Source organism: Podarcis filfolensis (genome assembly GCF_964270895.1).
Source record: "Podarcis filfolensis genome assembly, chromosome: 4".
Classification (NCBI taxonomy): Eukaryota; Metazoa; Chordata; class Lepidosauria; order Squamata; family Lacertidae; genus Podarcis; species Podarcis filfolensis.
Window position 1 is genome coordinate 68,109,461 of NC_139607.1, and position 22,863 is coordinate 68,132,323.

The 22,863-nt window shown below is 40.4% G+C and overlaps 1 protein-coding gene across 2 annotated transcripts in view; it reads left to right on the plus strand.

Annotated features, from left to right (window-relative positions):
- MYH15 (myosin heavy chain 15) overlaps positions 1-9,652 on the plus strand; it is a 95,231-nt gene extending 85,579 nt beyond the window's left edge. For both annotated transcript variants that reach the window (XM_083611367.1, XM_083611368.1), the window contains exons 38-44: positions 138-341; positions 1,724-1,849; positions 2,870-3,040; positions 3,325-3,429; positions 4,148-4,243; positions 6,666-6,803; positions 9,518-9,652. In XM_083611367.1, the coding sequence (XP_083467493.1) occupies positions 138-341; positions 1,724-1,849; positions 2,870-3,040; positions 3,325-3,429; positions 4,148-4,243; positions 6,666-6,803; positions 9,518-9,535 (858 nt within the window). In that variant the 3' untranslated portion in view covers positions 9,536-9,652. The remainder of the gene's footprint in view (positions 1-137; positions 342-1,723; positions 1,850-2,869; positions 3,041-3,324; positions 3,430-4,147; positions 4,244-6,665; positions 6,804-9,517) is intronic.
- The last annotated feature ends 13,211 nt before the right edge of the window (positions 9,653-22,863 follow it).

Genomic DNA, 22,863 nt, shown 5'->3' on the forward strand with positions numbered 1-22,863 from the left:
ACTACAATACAGTCGATCCTAACGCTGAAAGACAGCGATATGAGGGATTCCATCTATAAGATTCCTTCTCTGCATAACAGGAGTAAAGCCTGACTTCACTGGGCCCAGTGTGTGACCATGCTGCTGTTTTTCTCCAGGAACTGCAAGTACAACTTGATGATTCAACACACCTGAATGAAGACTTCAAAGAGCAGCTGGCAGTCACTGACCGACGTAACACTCTCCTCCAGTCTGAGTTGGATGAGCTCAGGGCTCTGCTGGACCAGACAGAACGTGGCCGTAAATTGGCAGAGCAGGAGCTGCTGGAAGCCACTGAACGTGTGAACCTTCTGCACACCCAGGTTGTTATATCAAATGTTGTTTCCCTAACCTGCCTCACCCCCCATCACATTAGATCATAAACCAGACATTCTTACATAGAGTAGTGATTCAGAGCAATGCAGGTTTCAGACAAAGTATGACCCCATTAACAAGGGTACACAAAGACTGTTCATTCTTGAGGGGGGGGAGAAATTAAAGCGGAAAAGAGTAATTTTAACACATTTATAGTTCGAAAGCCTCTAGATAAAAGAAAAATGGCTTTGCTGAACATTTCTGTGACATCTACCACCTTTTAAAATTGTCTAGTTTGCCTCCCGTTGTGCTCTCTTTCTGTCAAAATGATCTCTTTCATGATTTTACTCTTCGCTTATCCCAGTCTCTGCTACAATAACATTAAAGACTCATCCTTGTCAAGGGAGAGTTTAGAGTATTTACCCAGGTTCCATTGTTTTAAAATTGGCCTTACCTATATTGTTCAGAGTGAACTGTGCCTTAGAGTGGACTGTTCTCAATAAATATAGCCTTTCTTTATTGCTAAAAATGTTTTCAATGTCCAAGTTTCAAAAATATGACAGCGACCACCACTTCTGAGAACTTTCCAATATGAAACAGCTGAGTTGATAATAAAACATTAGCCGTTTTGGCACAGACATTATGTTCCTTATTGCTGTCGTCAACCATACTGAGATCAGGACATGATCCAGCCAATATTAACTACCTTTAAATCCAATTATTTTAGCAGGTAACAGTTAATTGTAAATCTTTCTTATGGAAATAATGAGATTTACAAATGCATCATTTTGGCTCAATCACACTCTAGCTCTCTCTTTCACAGATTAGCATAAAAGTATCTGTTCAATACTGATTGTGTGCTTAATTACCCAGAGAAGTGGGTTAAGTGATATTCGGGTTACTTTGATGAGGGATGTTTTCAGATGTCATTTTTTTCACATCAGGTGTAAAAAGCAAAAGACATACCTACACTACTGAATTAATTTCTCATAAATTCTGATGCTGAAAACCGAGGGTAATATTCAATACTAATCTTGCTCAGAGTAGACAATTTAAATCAATGGCTTTAAGCTGCATGTCCATACATTTCACTAGGTCTGTTCTGAGTATGACCAATGGTAGATATTCTGATTCTATCTTAAATCAAAAACGTGGCATTAGTGATACTTTTGGTCTGTTCTATATTTCTAATTCTATTGTCTGCCTAGGAACTACAAAGGTAGTTAATGAAACACATTCGCTTGTGCACCCAAGTATAATTTGTGAATTATACCCACCCACCCCCAGGAACAATGTGTGAATAGCCTCAGTGTAGCATTAGTCCTAGGTGATAAAGATGATCATGTGTCCCTGAAGGATCTTCCTTTCTCCTCTTCCTTTCAAACTCAAGAATACAAGCCTGATCAACCAGAAGAAGAAGCTGGAGACTGATATCTCTCAAATGCAAAATGAAGTGGAGGAAGCCATCCAGGAGTGCAGGAATGCCGAAGAAAAGGCCAAAAAAGCAATCACTGATGTAAGTAGACAGCTTATTCCTGCTTGCACAGATGTCCAGTCTTATTCTTCCTGGTTTGCTGATCTTTTGTTGCCCATGGTTTTCGTTTCTGAATTAAGTACTGCTTTGCATGCTGGCAAGTCAGGGATGGTGAAAATTTATTTATTTAGACTCACTAGCAGTGGTGATCTGTTGTCATCAGAAGTCATATATGTTAGAACATCTATCATAATTTAGAAGGATGTTTGGCATTTTTATAGTGAAAGTGACCTTTTCTCCCCATATATCTTCATGCAGATTGGCTTTCACTGTATTTCAAAAACCCAGATGTGAAATTTGGTGAAAATTGGTAGAATAACAGCAGTGTTCCTAAATTGGGTGGGAGAAGCATTTGCCTCTCTGAAATATTAACTGTGTCTGTTTTGGATTTTTCCTATTGTCACCTCTCGTGATAATTACAAATGTGTTCAGTTACAGCTTAAATAGAAGATGGCTCAAGTGTAGGGATATCATAAAGTGATATCCGTACATAATACCAAGGTGTACAACAACTCACATTGTGCTTAATTATACTACATGAAGTTATAAATAAAATTTTAGACTAAGGGCTCATCCAGCCTTGTGCTTGTCCCATGCCTCAGAAGCATGGGTCCAAGAGGTTTTGTCCCTGGGAAACACACCCTTTGGCAATAAATCAGAGCCCACATCAATCTTGAGAAAATTTTATTTATGTTTGCTCCAATTCAGTTTTTTTTTGGGGGGGGGGAGTGGTAGGGCAAAGGCAAGGCTGGATGAGCCCTAAGTCCTAGAAATGGTTCATTACTTTCTCCAGATCGAGGGAACCTGTGATCCACCAAATGCTGTTGGACTCCAACTCCCATTGGCCCAGCCAGCATGTACAATGGTCATGCATGATAGGATTTGTAGCCCTTCCTCCTGTTATAGATATTTCCCAGGATTTTGTAGTTGTCTCAAATTGCCAAAATCATTGGGACTCGTTGTTTGTTTGGGGTGGCGTTTCACACATTTATGTTATTATAGGCAGCAATGATGGCCGAAGAACTGAAAAAAGAGCAAGACACCAGTGCTCACTTGGAGCGAATGAAAAAGAACATGGAACAGACCATTAAAGATCTACAGAAGAGACTGGACGAAGCAGAGCAAATTGCTCTAAAAGGGGGCAAGAAGCAGATTCAAAAACTGGAATCCAGGGTAGGCTTCTAAGAGTCCACCTTTAGAACCTGTTGTGTCAGCCTCCTTGGAAAATGGTTGGCATGTTCATTTTTAAAACGGGAGCTCAGTTCTGGCTAGAGTAGTAATGTTTTATTTTGAAATGCTAAGTGCTGGAGAATGATGTAAAGGGAGCACTCAACAAACGTGCCAAAAGCTTTTGAATAGATATTTATAAAGCACATTCTGAAGACCTAAGTTCTTTGAGCTATTCCTATGAGGCAGAGCCCAACAGGAGCACATAAACGCTTTTGATTCTGCTGCAGGTCCGCGAGCTGGAAAATGAACTAGAGGCAGAAGCCCGCCGCAATACGGAATCTCAGAAAGGAGTCCGCAAATATGAAAGGCGCATCAAAGAGTTGACATACCAGGTAATAATAACTAAAGTGGGTGAGCTGAAATATTGCGCTAGGACAAATACACGTAATTTCCAATCACAGAAACTTGTTCTGATGTAAAGCAGCATTACCAAAGACTTTATATGTTATAGGCAGCAGCTAACAGCCTGCAGGCGATTCTCTACCACTTTTCTTTTCCTTCTGGCTCTTTCATCTCCATGCTGACTAAAATAGCTTTGTGGGATGAAGGACAGAGAGATGTCTGAGTCAAAGGAGGAAATGTTCTTATCTCACCAGCACTCCTCAGTTTCTGTCTCTTCCTCTGCCTGAACCTCTGACTCATTCCAGGAAACACTGAAGCAAGGAAATGAGAATGAGGACTGGTAGCTGAGAGGTCAATGGAATTCTCCAAGCATCCCTATAGCTAGTATGTTGCAGCTGAGTACCGGACTTACAAAAGTTGCAGCTGAGTACCAGACTTACAAAATTTGGGTTCGAAATCTTTGTTCAACCACACATTTTTCTGGGTGAAGTTCACTGTGCAACTCACTATCAGCAGAAATCTCAAGAGGATCTCTGTGAGATAAAATGGAATGACCCAATTTAAGTCATCCAGAGCTCATTGGAGGAAGGCTAGGATAAAAATTAGATAGAGTTTCTTAGTTCCAGTGAAACAAGCTATCTAACTCTGAGAAGTGGATGGTTACCAAGTTAACACTCAACTTATTTTTTTCCTATTTGTTCTACAAAGGCAGAAGAAGACAAGAAGAACTTAACAAGGATGCAGGAGCTGATTGATAAGCTGCAGGTGAAAGTGAAAAGCTACAAGCATCAAGCAGAAGAAGCTGTAAGTTGGTACAGTGTAATGTGTGGCTCTTATCAAATCAGCAGTTCACCTAATTTCTGACTGGAGTTGTATTATTCAAACTGGGAAAGGAAGAAACTGCTGATGTGTGACAACAACGCCGCACAAAATGGTATCATCAAATCGCCTCAGAATCCTGAACATTGCAGCAATTTCTCTTCCCTTTTTGAAAAGTACATTTCTTGTACCTTCAAAAGCATGGAGGAAAGTTTAGAGAGTACATGTAAATCTCCTACTAATGATTTTGAAAACTGTGGGGCACAGAGAGCTGTGCTTTGATCCTAAGTCCAGAATGTTTCCAAACTCCAATTTTTAACATGGTTTCTTTTCCTCAGCCACACCAGATCTTTCCAAAAGATCTAACTTTACAACAAGAAAAACTTGAATTGGAAGCACAAATAAATTAGGCACAGTTACATAATTTTGTTCAGTTTCCATAAACAGTTTTTTTTAAAAAAAAAAAAAAAAGCACAGAAGCTTCTCAGTTTTGGAATATTTGCTGTATTTTTTTTTTTTTAAATCCCATCTCTTCCCCCTAAGAAATAAGGATGCAGACCTTCAGCAAATTGCTGTACTGTGAAGCACCCCAATTCACTGTCAATCATGCCTCATTCTGTCAGACTTCATTCCATTTTCCTCCCTGCTAGTTTTCTATGTATACCTCTCTCCTACCTTGGAAAAAGGGTTAGGCAGCATTTCATGGTCACTGGGCACACTCAGTCCTGACTAGGCCGTCTTGATTGGTTCTCACAACCTTTAAGGCTACTTTCTCCAGTTATTTTGTACTCCTGGAACCTTGCACATTCCTTCTCATCTGCTGATACTGCCGTCTTACGTGGGAGTGGTGAAGTTTTGGCTTCATACACAACAGCACGCATGCTGCATCTCTTACCAAAAACAGAGAGGATGATGTTTCTGCTGCATTCCATTATCTACAACAAATCTAAATACAGTTTCATCTCACAGAATGGAAAATGAACGATACTTTGGTACAGAATCATTTGTCTAGGCATTCCAGTGCTTGACAAAATGATGCTGCTGTCAGAAAACATTTCACTCTGTATTCCCGTTTTCGCTTCAGCGAATATCACAGACAGATCTTGACTTAATGCACTAAAGATCTGAAACAAAGTAGTATGTGTTTACTAAAAGTGTCTCAACATATTTGGAGTTCCATAGCACAGCCACTGGCTGTACAAGCAACTTTCACATGGCTTTCTGCCTAGAATGAGAGTTCTCAAAGGGCGAGGCAGGCCTACTTACAGCAGTAAAATCTGTTGCTGAGCATTCCTGTAAACTCAGATGCTTACATTTCTGGATTAAGTCACAAGGATGATTATGGAACTGTTTATGGAGTCTATGGATATGTCTTTCCCAACTTGGTGTCTTCTAAATGTTCTTGAATTCCATTATCCCTGACTTTAGATGGGTGACTCTATCAATTCTTATTTCTCTCTTGAGTTCCACATCTCCACATCAGCCTGCAATTTTTAAAAAATCTTTGCGGAAGATCACCAGCATTTAGTGTGAATTTCTCTTAATTTACATTTTTTTTAATAAGCCATTTTGTCTAAAATACACATTTTTGCAAAATAATTTCCCCTAATATAATGCATGGTTATGTTATGTTTACTAATGCATTTGTTTTTATGGACATTTTACTACAGTTATATGCATTTTTTGTTCACATTACGTGGCTGGCGAACTGCATTGCCAAAGTTGGATATGTGCAAATATCAAAGGATGAGTGTTTCAGTTCATGCATTATTTTGGAAAGTGAAAAATTCATAGGCTCATCTTTAAATGTAAACTGAATCAGATTTCTCTTCCATTCCTATCTCTAACTTTTTGCCTTGCTGGCTGGAGATGATGGGAGTTGTAGTCCAATAACATCTAGAGGGCATCAAAGGTTGCCTTATTTAGTCTTGGAGGCCTTTGTGATAATAGCACAACTTGAGGGTCTAGAGCAGTGGTTCTCAACTTGTGGGTCCCCAGATGTTGTTGGACTACAACTCTCATCATCCCTGAGCTCTGGCCTTGCTAGCTAGGGGTGGTGGGAGTTGTAGTTCAACAACATCTGGGGACCCACAAGTTGAGAAAGGCTGGTCTAGAGCAATTTGCTATTTCTTCACCACAGAATGTGGAATTTTTCTACGCTGTTTGCTTTCCAATTAAAGGCTTGAAATCACTACCGGCCATCTACAAAACTCTCTGACTGATCACTGATGGCCTCCCAGATAGACTTTTAAAGATGAAATTGCCTTTCCTGTGTAGCAAATCCCACAAAGTTCCATGAAATGTTTACCACTGACTCACGAATGCTTTTCACAAATAGTGGAAGGTCCACTACTTGCTAGATTATGGAGGCAAAGCACTTTTGATGTTCTTTTCTCCCTTCTACCAGGAAGCTCAAGCCAACCAGTACCTTGCAAAGTACAGGAAGCAGCAGCATGAGTTGGATGATGCTGAAGAACGAGCCGAAATAGCTGAATCCCAGGTCAATAAGCTCAGGACCAAGTCAAGAGATATTGGCATAAAAAAGGTATGTCAAGCGAATCGGGGGAGAATGTTTCTGGTAGAACCTTCAGAAAAGCAGGGCAGGACATTGGAGTGAGGTGAGGATTTTGCGGGCCTGCATCTCAGACAACCCATCTATGTGCCTGCATACTTGGAATAGTCTTTCCTATTTCTCCTCTGCCTGCCCAGTTTGGGAGAAGGGGCAGCAATTCCAGCCTGATGGGTTGACTCCTGAGGTCCCAAAATGCAGCCAAGAAGCACTGAAGGCTGAATGTTTCTTGACAGTTTACAGCTGAGCAAGGTATGCAGCAAATAACACTACAAAGGCACAGCTGTGAATGAAACACTGCAGACTCCAGGAAGCCATTCTGTTGTGGAATGCTTGTTATTCCAAGCCAAACTGCATGGTATCAATATATTAATTTAGTCTAGGCAAAACCGGATAATGCCCAACACATATTAATCACACAAACTCTATGTTTTGCCCATGTAATGATGCCTTTGGAGCTACTGTAATTAATATAAGAATTAATCCTCAAAGGTGCAATCCAGATCTATTAAAATCAATGTGGAGGGTTGACAATGATTTTGTTAGGATTTGGATTACATCCTAAAACCAGCTAAAACTAGCAGTTAACAACCTTGGTTTATTTGCATTATTTTGGCAGCTGCAACTCATAGTTTCTGGTTATATCAACATTATTTTCTCTAATGATGGGTATTGAGAAAAATCTTATTCACTAATATAAATGAAAGTCCCCATAGAACAGTAGAGGCTAAGAAGGAAGCCTGTTCTGGCCGACATCCATATTGCATAATCCTATGATGCTGTTGTCATGGCCACCATTCTGAGAGCTCCACGGGGTGACACTAAGGTAGAAAACATAATCGCTTTCAACCTGAGTGAAGCAGCAAAACTTCCTCCTTCACATGATGTCTGTAATAGTCAGAGACTCACAACCATTTCCACTGCAGGTGAGGAAAGTGCCCACATTGCCTGTTGCTTCTTGTTACCAGCAGTTACAACGCTATAATAAATCCCTGTTGTGATTTTGTAATGCACAGTGGAGGTGGCAGTTCCTAGCAATTTTTGGAAACTTGGAGGCGGATAACTTCCCCCCCAAATCAAAACCATTTAGCTCCTCTTCCTGTTTTTCAAACATTACCAAAAGAATGCTACTCACAAGTAGAAGTGCATTTCCGCATGCAGGTCAAGCAGTGCTAAATGCAGGTGTTGGACAGGGGGCAAGATCTGGTTAATAGATGGGGGACTGTGTACATGCTATCATTCAAACATATGAAAAGATTCGACATTGCCTGCTTCTGCTCTTAGAAGTAAATCCTGTGGGATGAGCATAATGTATGTAGCTATAAGTCATTATCACGCTCTTGCCTTTTAGGGTTCCCAAATAGAGAGAGGTGACACAGTAAACAATAATCACATGCACGGTAGGCTTATCATTATGCAAAAAATATTAATAGAATTCTTCCAGAAGTTTTTCAGGCGACAAGAAAAACAACACTCCACCAAACACCCAAAGCCAAGTTTTAGTAAAGAGATTTATCCTTCATTTTACTTTTCCACATTTGTTTGGGCAGCAGAAATCCATGCAGATAAAATGCAAATAGAAAACACAACATTTAAAAAAAAACAACTTATTGATATCTTGAAAATGGAGGTTATTCATAATTCTTACATTTTAATCCTGCCAGCACCTAATATCTGAAGAAACATGCTATGCTTTTTAATAACGTTGAGGAAGCTGCAACTTTGTTTATCACCACAACACTAGACCCTTACTCAGCCTCTCCATTCCACACAGTTCTTAAAGACACAGATTCCCTTTTAAAGCCAGGAAAACTTTCTGCCCAAATATTTCCAGAATATCTCCCTTTCCTACCTCCCATGGTATGTGGACAGACTGGCTCAAAAAGTCCCCTTCATAGCCTCATTCCCTATAGTGCAGTTTACTTAGCCCAACCCCCTGTAATGCAGGAATCTCAGCCGTTCAACCTCTGTTTAAAAACCTTCAAGGAAGGAGAGTCCTCCACTTTCCAAGGGAGCCTGTTCTGCTGTCAAACAGCTCTTACTGTCAGAAAGTACTTCCTGAAGTTTAGTCAGAATCCCCTTTATCATAACTTGAATCCATTGGTTTGAGTCCTACCCTCTGGAGCAGGAGAAAACAAGCTTGTTCCATCTTCCATGTGGCAGCCCTCAGTTACCTACACATCTGCTTCCTACACTTGGCCCTCTTACATGTAATGTAATCAGGTAGAACATACATGTGTGGGGCAGGGATAGCAAGCTCCACCCCTGACTTGCACACCAGAAGAGAATGGGCACTCACCCCAATTCTGGTGGGGCAGCGGTTGCAGCTCAACCCAGCGCTCCCTGGGGCACAATGGAAAACATTATTTTCCTCATGGCTGGCCAGTTTAATCGTCCCCGGCTGGCTGAAAGGGCTTGTGGGATTGCCCACCAAAATTTCCATTTGAACTGGCCAATTGCGGGGAGTGGGGAGCTAAAGCAGCAGACCAGAGTAAAGAATAAATTAGTTGAACTTTCTGTCTATATTGTACATTCCTCCTACACAAAAATGCATTCCACATAGGAAATTAAGGATGAATTCAGTGGGCCATCTTTCCTAGGAAGTGTGTAAAGGATTGTTGCTTTAAAAAGCCATGCAGTCATTTCTGTTGAGCCTAAACTGTGTTGTCATATTTTATAATGTATTTCAGGTTCACGATGAGGAGTAAACCTATTATGCCTTGAGTAGCTGCTGGCTAGACTGGTTCTTACATAGAAACCAGCAGCCCACCGCTGAAGCAGAAGAAAACAGGCATCTTAACAAATAAACAAATATCAAATTAAAATCTGCTGATGCCCTTGTTATATGTGTTTTCAGTTATGTTTCACAAGGCTTGGTATTTGGATGTGAAAAAAACAATTTCAGCACTTTTTATTAGTATTTAGGATGTTGGAAGATAAAGTGCAGATTTGACAGAAAACATGTTTTGTGGAATCCCCATTGAAATATCTGGAAATTGCTTAATGACTGCCTTTTGATGTGACTTGTACAGGACAGATTTCAACCACTGCCCTAGACCTATGAGTCAGATAGCCTCTTATTCATGATCTAGAGGTTGTCATCTGGTTTAAAGACACAGTAAAGCATACTAAATGCTCCCATGCCAAGCTTCTGTTTTTGGAAATGCAAGGAATTCAAAGGTGAGCTATAGTTTTTTTATTTTATTTAAGAAGTCCCTTTGAAGACTTTGTAATGAGTTACCTTAGCCAAGAGCAGTCTGTCACATACATGGCCCTAACTCCCAATCAAAGGCTTGTACCAATCTCAAATTCCAGCAGGCTAAATCTTCTAGCATCTCCTCCTTGATGTTGTGAGCTTCAGATCTCCTCTATATATGAAGCTGCTGCAGAGGAAAGATGTGAGACGCATGAGCAGGTGTGTGAGATGACAAGACGTTAGAGATAGGTAATAACTCAGCAGTCACCCAGTTTATGGAGAGATTGAGGCATTCAGATAAAGGAGCCAGGAACTCCATGAAAAGCAGCAAGGGAAATATAGCTCTTATTAGACTTATACATGTTACCAATTTTGTCACACTATATTTTCTGCTTTCCATTGACCTTTCCGCTGAAGATTTTCATTGAAAGAGGACATAGCCTGGATCTATAGTATATATTCAGGCATAATCATTCATATATCAGGAGTCCTACAAAGGAACTTCCCATCACAGCTGGCTGCCACCAGTAGCTGGTGGACAAAAAAGGTTAATTTATTTTTCTTATTTATCTTAGATAGTGGCTTCAGGGTGCATGACTCTTTACAGTAGTGGTAGGGAACCTGAGACCCCCATTGTGGCTGGACTTCCATTGGCCCCAGTCAGTATGACTAATAGTCAAGGACAGGCCTTTGCCCAGAGGGTTTTTAATTCACTTTGCAAAGGGAGGTGACAGATGAAAGAAAGGTGAAATGGTAGCACAGTAAACAGGGAGAATATGCATTATTATGTATGTAGATAGTAAAGTCGTACCTCGGCTCCTAGATGCATTGGGAGTCGAACGTTCCGGCTCCTGAACGATCGAAAACTGGAAGTGAGTGTTCCAGTTTTCGAATGTTCTTTTGTAAGCTGAACATCCGACGGGGCTTCCGCAGCTTCCGATTGGCTGCAGGAGCTTCCTGCAGCTAATCAGAAGCCACACTGGTTTTCGGAAGTCGAACGGATTTCCAGAATGGATTCCGTTCGACTTCCGAGGTATGACTGTGTATGTATTTAGGTTTCGTAACAGTAGGGCAAGGGGAGTAGGTGGTTGTGCCAAATGCTCCACAGAAAAGGTGGGTTTGGAGGAGAGAGTAGAAGGAAAAGGAGGCCTCCATCCTTTCCACTAGGTCCAAGGCGAAGATGTGGAAGCCTCTTTGGTTTTGCCAGATTTGCCCTGACAGCATCAATGCTCTTCCACCCACTTTGTCAAACATAAGTCAGGCGTGCCTTTTGACAAGACATGAGGAACTAATTATGTACTAATGATTCCAGACTATTAGTGGATTCTTTGGAGAGTGAGTGACAAAACAGAAAGCATAGACTTTAATTTTGGAAAGCGTACCTCTGTCACTGCGTTCCATTCTTCCTTGACAGTAGACAAAGTGGCTTGAATGCATAATCTAATGGCCACGAGGGATTTTAAAGCTTTGCATTGAAATATGAGCCAGCACTCAACTAGCACTCTGTCACACACATGTCCACACAATGGCAAAGATTTAAACTCTTTGTTCTCTTAACTAGCATTCCCAAAACTGGTGTCCTCCAGATGATTTCAGTTACAACTTACATCAGCCATAGTCATAGTCTGGGGATCATGGGAGTTGTAGTCCAAAAAATATGGAAGACATCTAGTTTGGGAAGGCTGCTCTTAATGACTGACAAAGCAGTTAAGGATTTGGGAGTTAAAATGGGTGCCTACTTCCAGAAAGACTAGGGAATTCTTAGGTTTTATATGAACTTGCACCAATCTTCCTTCATGTAAAGGGACTAATAAGTACATAAATCAATCATGGCTATTCCTCTGTATAGGTAGTTATAACTGTTGTTCACTCATCCACACCAGATACAAAAGTTGTTGTTTTTAAGCTATTTTTTAAGGAAATTAGGCAAAAAAAATCAACACTTCTAACACTTCCGATATGGCCAGACATTTTAACTGCTTTTTGAAAATTCTGCCCAAACGCCATTTTTGACAGATGAATCCCGGCTATATCCAGGAAATTCCAGATGTATGGCAGCCCTATATTATGAATCCTTGTGGCAAGAGAATAATCTGCCTCACTATAGTGCCTTGTAAATGTATAAAGGGTAGCTGATAACATTTTTTTGCAAAAGTAGATCGGAGTTGGATTTGAACTTTGGCTGAGCACTGGTGACCTGTGCTGCCTGGGTTATCTGTCTTATTCTGATAAAGACCGATGATTTTTCTTCAGGGGAACCTGGAAGTTGCATAATACCACCAAATTACCAGAATCAAGGGGAAATCTCTAGACTAGGGCCTGGCCACAAGGTTACTGACCATGCCTTGCTATGTAGGTCTATTGATTTCAGTTAGTCTATTCTATGATCTAATATTCAGTATCCCACATAATTAATGCCAATATGATATGATATGATATGTACAAGTGGGAGCGATCTCTATTATATTAGGATGAGTGAAGTTTGACTGCATTTCTTTTTCTTTTCTTTTTTTTGTCTATGACAATTGGAAAGCAATGTGTTTTCCCCCAATGGCTTCAAAATGTCATTCTGTTTCCTGAAGAAGTTCCCTGCCTGTTTTCATTCAAGGGATGTTGTTCCATCTGATCATTTCCCTCAAATACAAAGTAAGAGCTGTTAGAGCTAGTACTATAGGACATACCCCCAGGGACATTTTAATTGAAAACTTCTGTACTGCATGTTCCGAAAAATTTCAGCCAGCTGTGCTTGAGCTATAAAAGTTCATTGCAAATCAATGGCAAAAACGAAAAAGAAAGTATATGGCAAATACAGCAGAGGTTGGAGGATGAAGGTTGCATTCAAAAAAATTCAACCACAGTTTATTTTTCTCAAAAATTGCACTATATATGTTTTTACATTTAGAAACACCTGTTCTACATTTAGAAACACCTAGATTGCCAGCGTTCAGCACAAGGAAAAGAAACAAACTTTGCAAGCACAAGTATGGGGAAAACTCATGGGGTATATTTTTTAAAATAAATACATATTTAAGCCAATTTTGTTTAAAATGTTGTAATAGAGGATTTTGAGTAATATTAGTTTTGGCATTAGATCCATGCAATTATCACACACCTCTTCATGTGAGAGATCCCTATTTGAAATGAACTTTCCTGGTCATCTTAATTCTAAGCATTAAATACAATGTGAACACCAAGTCAGGCCATTGAACAGTAATGTTTTATGAACTGGTGGTGGCCCTCCAAGGTCTCTTCGAGCCCTGCCTGCCAGGAATCAAATCTAGGATTGTCTGTATGGAAAGCTAAGCTGTGGCCCTTCTATCTGCCAGTGGAGGATACAGAGGCTCTGCTGCATGCACATTAGGATGAACGCCAAGAAAAATGTAGTAAAGAGTTGCACATTTAAAACACATTAATGTGAATTAAGATGCACATTAAGTGGAGTCCCTCAAGGATTAGTATCCAGACCTGTGCTTTTTAACTTGTTCGTTTAGATTTAGAGCTAGGGGTTAGCACTGTGGTAACCACATTTCCCAGAGTTACCGAATCATTCACGGTGGTCGAAACAAAATGATCGCAAAGAGCTCCAAAAGGCTCTCTCCAAACTAAGTGAATAAGCAGTGGAAGGGAAAAGCCATTCAATGTAAACAAGTCTAAAGCGATGCACAGTGGGTAAACAAACAAACCCCAAATTTCACATCTATGTCCATGGGGTTTGAAGTGGCAGTAACTGACCAAAAACTGGCCATTGGGGTCACAGTGGATAACAGCTTGATGAAGATGTTGACCCAGCGGTGGAAAGGTGAATTCCATATTACTGTGAGATTGAAAATAAAACTGGCAATATCATTGTACAAATCTATGGTGAGACCACACTTGGAATGCTGCGGTCAATTCTGGTCGCCTTACTTCAAAAAGATACCGTAGAGCTGGAAATGGTGTGGGAAAGATCAACCAAAATGATCAAGGATCTGGAGCAGCAACTCCCCTATGAGGAAAAGTCATGATGTTTCAGGTTTTTCAGATTGGAGAAAATGTAAGGAAGAATACAATAGAAGTCCATACGATTATTCTCCCTCTCTCATAATACTTGAGAGCCCATGGTCATCCAATGAAACTGAATGCTGGAAGAAACAAAACAAAGCACTACAGTGATACCTCAGGTTAAGTACTTAATTCATTCAGGAGGTCCGTTCTTAACCTGAAGCACCACTTTAGCTAATGGGGCCTCCTGCTGCTGCCATGCTGCCAGAGCATGATTTCTGTTCTCATCCTGAAGCAAAGTTCTTAAACTGAGGTACTATTTCTGGGTTAGCAGAGTCTGTAACCTGAAGCGTATGTAACCTGAAGCGTATGTATCCTGAAGCGTATGTAACCCAAGGTACCACTGTACTTTGCATGGTGCAGAGTTGCATTATGAAATTCACTCCCACGAGATGGTCACCAATATGGATGGCTTTAAGAGGATTAGACAAATTTGTGGCAGATAAGTATCAACAGCTACCAGCCTTATTCAGAGGCTGAGAACTACAACAGGTCTTGCTTGGAGAATCCCTAAAGGCTTCCGGTTGGGCCCTGTAATGTTGGACTAGAAGGGCCTTTGGGCTGACCCAACAGGGCTCTTTTATGAATTAGCATCCATTCAGAGGCACCTTGGCGGGCTCCAACCTACACTCATTCCACAGACATGGCTGCAGCAGAGGGCTGTGAGGCAGTTCTGCATACATTTTGACTACTCTCTACATAGAATAGCCCTACCTATGACATTCTAGCAGGAAGTCCATGGTTGGATTCCTTGCAGACTGGATTCCTTCCAAAATCCATGCACTGTGCTTCCTGTATCACTACCCCCACAGTTACATTCCTTTTATCCGAATGCCTGAAATGCTGCGATATGTATGGCCCAAGGTGTGTGGCAGCGATTGCCAACACGTATAATGCAGTTAAGGTGTATTCAGCCTGCTATCAGTTTTCCCGGCTTAACCATTGCTTCTGTTGTATCCAGAATTGTGTTCCAATAACAGCTGTACAAGCTGCTGTCACTCAGCCGAGGGCCATGCAATTTTAATGTGCTTGCACGTACATTTCCTCAGGGATTTCTGCATGAAAAAAGGGCTGTTCAATTTTTGTACTTGGGGTTTTGATCCAGGAGCTGATCTTGCTTGTAATGGTGGCGGCACACATTTCTTCCAGTGAATTGCTTTTGTCATTACCAGAATAGACCAAGGCTGGATATAGTCTCCAGACAATTGCCCTGTTCCTTTTCTACAGCCTTTAAAAGGCAATGTAGAAAGATATAAATATTTAGAGAGAGAAATGGTGCATTTCTTTCCTAAATTGCAAATGCAACCTGCCAGTAGAACCATTCGTCTGGATGTGATGGTGCAGAGGAAGAACTGTTTGTTCGCTTAAATGTTGGTGCTCTGATAATGTTTTTCGTTCTATCTTTTAAAAATACATTATTAAGGGGAAGAGAGGGGCAGTTGCATCATCCTTGCTTCAGTTGCATCACATACTCATTCTCAGGGCTCAACTAGACAAAATGGTGAGAGATCTGTGATTGAATCTCCTGCCATCAATTGTTTTGAGTTAAAAGCAGCCCCGGGATCCTCCAGACATAGAGGTGGCCTCCCTAATACAGGCAGGGGAGGGTGAGACAGAGGAGCTGCACCTGGGAGATATGGCTTCAGGGACAAGTAGCTCTGTCTTGGAGAAAATTTTGGAGAAACTGGAGGCTCTGGACAAGAAGGCTGATTTGCATACAGCTAAAATTGAACAGAACACAGAAAGCTTGAATAAGCTGACTGGACAAGTTGCACAGAATGCCCAGTCTATTGGAGAATTAAAGGAGGCTGTAGGTGAAAATCGTAAACTGGCTGAAGATACTAGTCAAAGATTGGAAGAACTTGAGAAAGAAGTAAGACCACTCAGCAAACAAGTTGGAGAACATCAGATTTACTTTTTGATGACAGAACTGCGAAACAGGGAGACCAACTTGAGGATACGGTCAATACCAGAGGTGGAAGAAGATAATTTTATTGAATTTCTAACTAAGGAATTTGCCAAGTTTTGGAAGTTAGAGGAAAAAGACTTTAAAATTGTATCTGCTTTCAGGCTTGGCAGAGTCAGAAGGACAGAGAAGCCCAGAGATTGTTTGATAACACTGAGATCAAAGGAGGAAAGGGACAAGATTTTGGGCCTGCACTACGAAAAGTCACTAGACATTTTGGGCAAGAGAATTGAAATCTACAAGGACATTCCTAAGCAGTTGCTGGACCTTAGATCTAACTACACGGAATTGGCAAGACTGTTGAGAAGCAACGCAATTATCTTCAGGTGGGAGTTTCCACAAGGATTATCCTTTACCTACAGAGGGAGAAAGATCAAAATCAAAACAGTGGAAGATAGAGACAAGTTTTTGGGAGCACACGGAGAAGACCTCCACAAAGGACTTGGATTGCCAGCGCCAGAACTTCCAGAGGAGCCCGCCCCCTCGGATCCTCAAGGACCGGAGAACAAGGTACCACCCCAGAAAGAATAACCAGACCTATCCAGGATGTCTCTGCAGCTTTTGAGCTGGAACATAAATGGCTGTAACAGTCCCGAAAAAAGGTCTAAAATTTTTCATATTTTAAAAAAGGAACAATTGGACATTATATGCTTACAAGAAACACATGTGATTAGGCTCCATAGAAAGGTGTTAATAAATAAAAGGCTTGGTCAAGAATTTATATCATCGGATACAGTTAAAAAGAGAGGTGTAGTGATCTATGCAAAAGAGAGCCTTTCACCAAAATTTCTCTTTAAAGATGAAAGTGGAAGAATCCTCGCAATAGAAGTACAGTATCAAGGAGAAAAAATTTTGATATTAGGAATTTATGCTCCAAATGAAGGAAAATCGGATTTTTATAAGAAGTTGCACGAGACCATGCTGGATTATCTGGATTACAACAACGTCATCATGATGGGGGACATGAACGGGGTCGTATCAACAAATATGGATAAGTCACAGAACCAGAACATTACTAAAGAGGGAAGACTACCTAAGACCTTTTTTGAAATGACTGACAATATGGACTGGGTTGACATCTGGAGAGTTAGAAACCCCCTGGGAAGAGAAGGAACATTCTTTTCTGAAGCTCAACTGACTTGGACACGAATCGACCAAATATGGATAACTAGAAGTCTGGCACCTAAGGTGAGGAAGGTGGAAATCTGCCCCAAAACATGCTCCGACCATAACGCCTTGAGAATGGATATGACATTGATCCCAATCGGCTCCTTTAGATGGAAGATGAATGATGGCCTGTTTAGAGACCAAAGAATTGTAAAGAAGGCCCAAAAAACCTTAAAGGATTATTTTGAGATTAATTTGAACACTACGGTGGAAAAAAGAACTATCTGGGATGCAAGTAAAGCTGTGATGAGAGGGTTCTTGATTCAACAGAATTCCTTAAAGAAAAGACTGCAAAATGAAAAGAAAGATAAAATTCTGGAAAGTATCAAAGAGTTGGAGAAGAAGTTAAGATCTAACCCGAAGTCCCAACCGATTCTGAGAGAAATTAAACTTTATCAGGCGCAATATTCCAAGCTGATAAATCAGGAAATAGAATGGAAGATTAAAACAATGAAACAAAAAACTTTTGAATCGGCAAATAAATGTGGGAAACTGCTAGCTTGGCAGTTGAAAAGGAGACAAAGATTAAATACAGTAACAAACTTAGAGGTTGAAGGAAGGAACATTCAGAACCCGGGAGAGATTAGAAAGTGCTTCCAGAGGTATTTTAAAAAGTTATATACTCAAGGGCCACAAGATGAAATAGAGATTACACAATTTTTGGAGAGAAATGGATTAGCAAAGCTGTCAGAAGAAAATAGAACAATTTTAAATGGCAAAATAACACGACAAGAGATTGAACAGGCCATCCTGAGTCTGAAACAGGGCAAATCACCAGGGCCAGATGGACTGACCTCTAACTACTATAAGACATTGAAGGATTATTTGATACAACCTTTGTTGGAGGTCAGTAATGAAATAATGGAGGGGAAGAAGGCGCCTGAATCGTGGAAAGAAGCATTTATCACATTGATTCCAAAGTCAGAAACTGAAAAGACACAACTCAAGAATTACCGTCCCATCTCCCTTTTAAATGTGGATTACAAAATATTTGCAGATGTTTTGGCACGAAGATTTAAAAAAGTTTTAAGTGAGATAATCCATAAAGACCAGGCAGGCTTTCTCCCGGGCAGACATATGTTTACTAACACAAGGAACATCATAGACATATTGGAACTTTTACAAACAAACATAAACACTAAAGCAGTTTTAATTTTTATAGACGCGGAGAAAGCCTTTGACAACATATCTTGGAAATTTATGAAGGGGAATTTAAAAGAAATGGGAGTGGGACGGGGGTTTGAGAACGGGATTGAGGCAATATATTCAGAACAAAAGGCTAAACTGATAGTTAACAATGTGGTTACAGAAGAGTTTAAAATTGAAAAAGGTACACGACAAGGCTGCCCGATTTCCCCATTACTGTTTATTTCGGTTCTGGAAGTGCTCCTGAATATGATTAGGGGGGACCGGTTGGTGGAAGGGATTCAGGTCGGAGCGAAACAATATAAACTTAAAGCTTTTGCAGATGACCTAGTTTTGACATTACAGGAGCCGGAGTCTAGTTTGAAAAGAGTTCTACAACTGATTCAAAACTTCGGTCGAGTGGCAGGATTTAAGTTAAATAAGCAAAAAACTAAAGTTTTGGGGAAAAACATGACAGATATTGAGTTGGAACAGCTTCAGAAAGAGACAGAACTAAATGTGGTTAAAAAAGTTAAATACCTAGGGGTAAACATAACAGCAAAAAATCTGAGTTTATTTAAAGATAATTATGAAAAATGTTGGTCAGAGATTAAGAGAGACTTGGATAGTTGGTCAAGACTAAAACTTTCTTTGTTAGGCCGAATAGCTGCCATCAAGATGAATGTATTGCCAAAAATGTTATTTTTGTTTCAGACACTGCAGATTGTAGACAAGACAGAGTGTTTCCGGAAGTGGCAGAAAGATATTTCTAAATTTGTCTGGCAGGGCAAAAAGCCCAGAATCAAATTTAAAATATTAACAGATGCGAAAGAAAGAGGGGGCTTTGCCCTGCCAGATTTAAAGTTGTATTATGAAGCTGCAGCTTTCTGCTGGTTGAAAGATTGGTTACTTCTTGAAGATACGGATGTCTTGGATTTGGAAGGTTTTAATAATGCGTTTGGATGGCATGCATATTTATGGTATGATAAAGCTAAGATAAATAAGGCCTTCAAGAACCATATTGTCAGAAAATCAGTTTTTAATGTCTGGACAAAATATAAAGACTTACTGGAGAATAAAACTCCGAGGTGGCTGTCACCCCTGGAGGCTAAGGCTCGGAAAAGAGCCAATATGGAGGCCAACTGGCCAAAATATTGGGAGATAATAGAAAAGGATGGTGACAACTGGAAATTGCAGAGTTTAGAAAAGATGAGAGACAAAGTGCGAGACTGGTTACACTATGCTCAGATTAAAGAAGTGTTTAAAAATGACAAAAAGTTAGGATTCCAAGTGGAAAAGTCAAAGTTAGAAACTGAACTGTTAGAACCTAAGACTAAGGTACTTTCAAGAATGTATAACTTGCTGCTGAAATGGAACACACATGACGAAATGGTAAAATCAACAATGATAAAATGGGCGCAGGATATTGGGTATAATATTATGTTTGAAGATTGGGAAAGGTTGTGGACCTCTGGGCTGAACTTCACTGCATGTAATGCGTTGAAGGAAAATGTGATGAAAATGATGTATAGATGGTACATGACCCCTGTTAAACTGGCTAAAATATACCATTCGTCTGATAGCAAATGTTGGAAATGTAAGGAAAATGAAGGAACATTTTTTCACCTCTGGTGGACCTGCCCTAGAGTGAAGGCCTTTTGGGAGAAGATATATAATGAATTAAAAAAGGTGTTTAAATACACCTTTACTAAGAAACCAGAGGCCTTTCTCCTGGGTATTGTCGGCCAGAGCGTGTTAAAAAAGGACAGAACATTCTTTTTGTACGCAACAACAGCAGCAAGAATATTAATTGCCAAGAATTGGAAAACTCAGGAGCTACCCACTGTGGAAGAATGGCAGAAGCAACTGATGGACTATATGCAATTAGCCGAGATGACCGGCAGAATTCGAGACCAGGGAGAAGAAAGGATGGAAGAAGACTGGAGGAAATTTAAGATTTATTTACAAAAATATTGTAATTTGGCTGAGTGTTGAATTGGATGCCAGTGCAGACAATTGTCTACCATTAAATTAGATTTAAGGCTGAATTATATGTCAAACCAAATTAAGATTATTAATTAAGATGAGTTAAATGATAATTTGTTTGAAATTAATTTAATAATGATGTAAGTGTATGCGGGAGGTGTGGGGGAGTCCCATGTAACAATTGAGAGATGTTAAATGGACAATGATAAGTTGTGCTTATCTAATATATGCTTTATTTGAAAACTTTAATAAATATATTATAAAAAAAAAAAAAAAGCAGCCCCGGGAGGCCATAGCGCAAAGCGAGGTGGGTTTTTCAAACCTCTTTCGCCCTATGTCATTTTCCAAATCGAAATTGCCCGCCCCCGCTGCTGCTACTTGACCTATATATGGAAACATACAAGTGCTGGAGAGCAGTATTTTGAAGTGGAAAATAGCATGAGGAAAAGGTATGGTCAAGGTCTCGCCCCGAGTCACTGCCCCAACCATTTAAAAAACAAATAAATCAGAAATCTCAGATTGTCTTGTCCAGTTTGGCCCTGGTTTCTTGTTTGCCCAGGACAGGGGATGAAATATCAGTAAATGTTGTGCCTCCCCTCTGCCCCAAAGTTCCCACTTTCCCAAATTTGGGAGAAGTTCCAGGGGCAGCAGTGCTAAGGCTTCACTTCCTTTTGGAGATCGCTGGAGACTTTAGACATGTTCAAAGTATTTGATTTATTTCTAAATATGTATGTAGAACAGGGGTGGTTTGGAGGTCTAATATGCCCCAAGCAAACCTTTCTGGCATGAAAGACCCAACCATGTTTTAACAGTGGCAGTGAAAAGGTTGAAATTAAATAAAAGTAAAGTACACAGAGCACTGGAGTAGGCTGAGCCCAGGGCTGCAATGCACCCCTGTGCATTAGATTGAGCATTTAATGAGTGTTAAGGGGATGATGTGCCCTCCAGCTGATCTAAACAGCTAAGGACGAGGGGAGTGTGTACAAAAAGGTGTATCTGCCTGTATGAGTGTGTGGATGTGAGATGTACCTGCATCCCAAGGTGCCTTCAGTTTATTCTCACACTTTAGCTCGCTCTGCTTTGAAAACTGCTTCTGTTGTTACCCTGAACTGAACCACGGATACTTTCCTTTAGTTGGAGCGGGTGACGCCTTCTCCAAAGTGATGCCTTTCGTTGCATCCTGACATATCCTTGACATCTGGGAATGTTCTCTAAGCCTAACTAAACAGTTTAATAGCGCTGACATTATCCCATAGGGGCAAAGCAGCTACTTTTATTTAGTTTCACTTTCCTTTCTGATGTTTGTAGCTGTTAGTTCTGCCCAGGCTGGCATTGGAAGAAGACTATTCTTGGCTCTGATAAAGATCTCAGCCCTGTTTGAATGGCTGCTGGGGGATTCATTACAGTTTTCTCTGTAATGCCATCTTTCTCATTAAGCCATCTTACAACAATTAGCTCCCATTAGTGAAACATCTACCAGCCATCCCAAGCCATTAGTTTTCTTGAGAAAAGTTGTATCCTTAACAAGGGCCATAGCTCAGTGGTAGAGCATCTGCTGTGGGGGCAGGTTGTGAGTTCAATCTCCAATATTTCCAGGCAGGGCTGGGAGACATGTCTGTCTGAAACCCTGGAGAGCCACTGCCAGTCAGAACAAGATGGAACAATGGTCTGACTTAGTATAAGTTCCTATATATATGTTCCTATATAAAACAAAACCTATGGACAGCTTGTATTCAGCAATATTCATAATATGATCTTAGATAAGCATCCTTTGCTCATGGAGACTTGACAACAGAACACTATTCTTGAAGGCAGTCAGAAGTTTGCTATCTGCCAGTTTAGCTATCATATGCAGATGGCCAACAAATGTCACTGACTTGGCCAGGAAGAAATTTGGCAGGGGATGTGGTCCATCATTTTCCAGCAATGAAGAAACTGGACCAAGTCATTTGACACCATGCCAACCAGCACTGTCGTGTTCTGACAAGTCAACTGCAGAAAGAATGCGCATCCAAGTCCCAGATGGAAATTTATGTTTAGAATCGAGAATGGCATTCAATTGGGCTGAAGAGTTCCTAAAATTCTCTGGGCGCTGACACTAATGATGAGAAAAATGTACAACTAGCGTTTTTAATTGACATTTATTACAACAATGCTGGTAGTGTCGGAGTGGTATTCAGTCCAATGCCAATTGAATTGTATTAGCCTACTGACTGTTGAGATTCACTAAAAAGCATAGGTTTAAGCCTTGATTTTGATGTATCTCCATTTTTGTCCGCAAATCGGGACTATTTTTAATAGTGCAATCTAGTTTACTCAGAAAGGAGTCCCCACTTTGTTCAATGGAACTTACAGGCTAGCTCACGGTGCAGTCTAAGTGCAGTCTAAAACATGTAAAATTATATTCCTATGGTTTAAGTGTGCCCATAAAGGCATTATAAGAAAATAGCTACCTTGAACTTTTTATTTCAACTGTCAGTCTCCCTTCAAAACTACAGGGCATTTCAGTTGCAACATCCATAGGCGGAAAGGAAATGCGGAGAGAGAAGCATAAT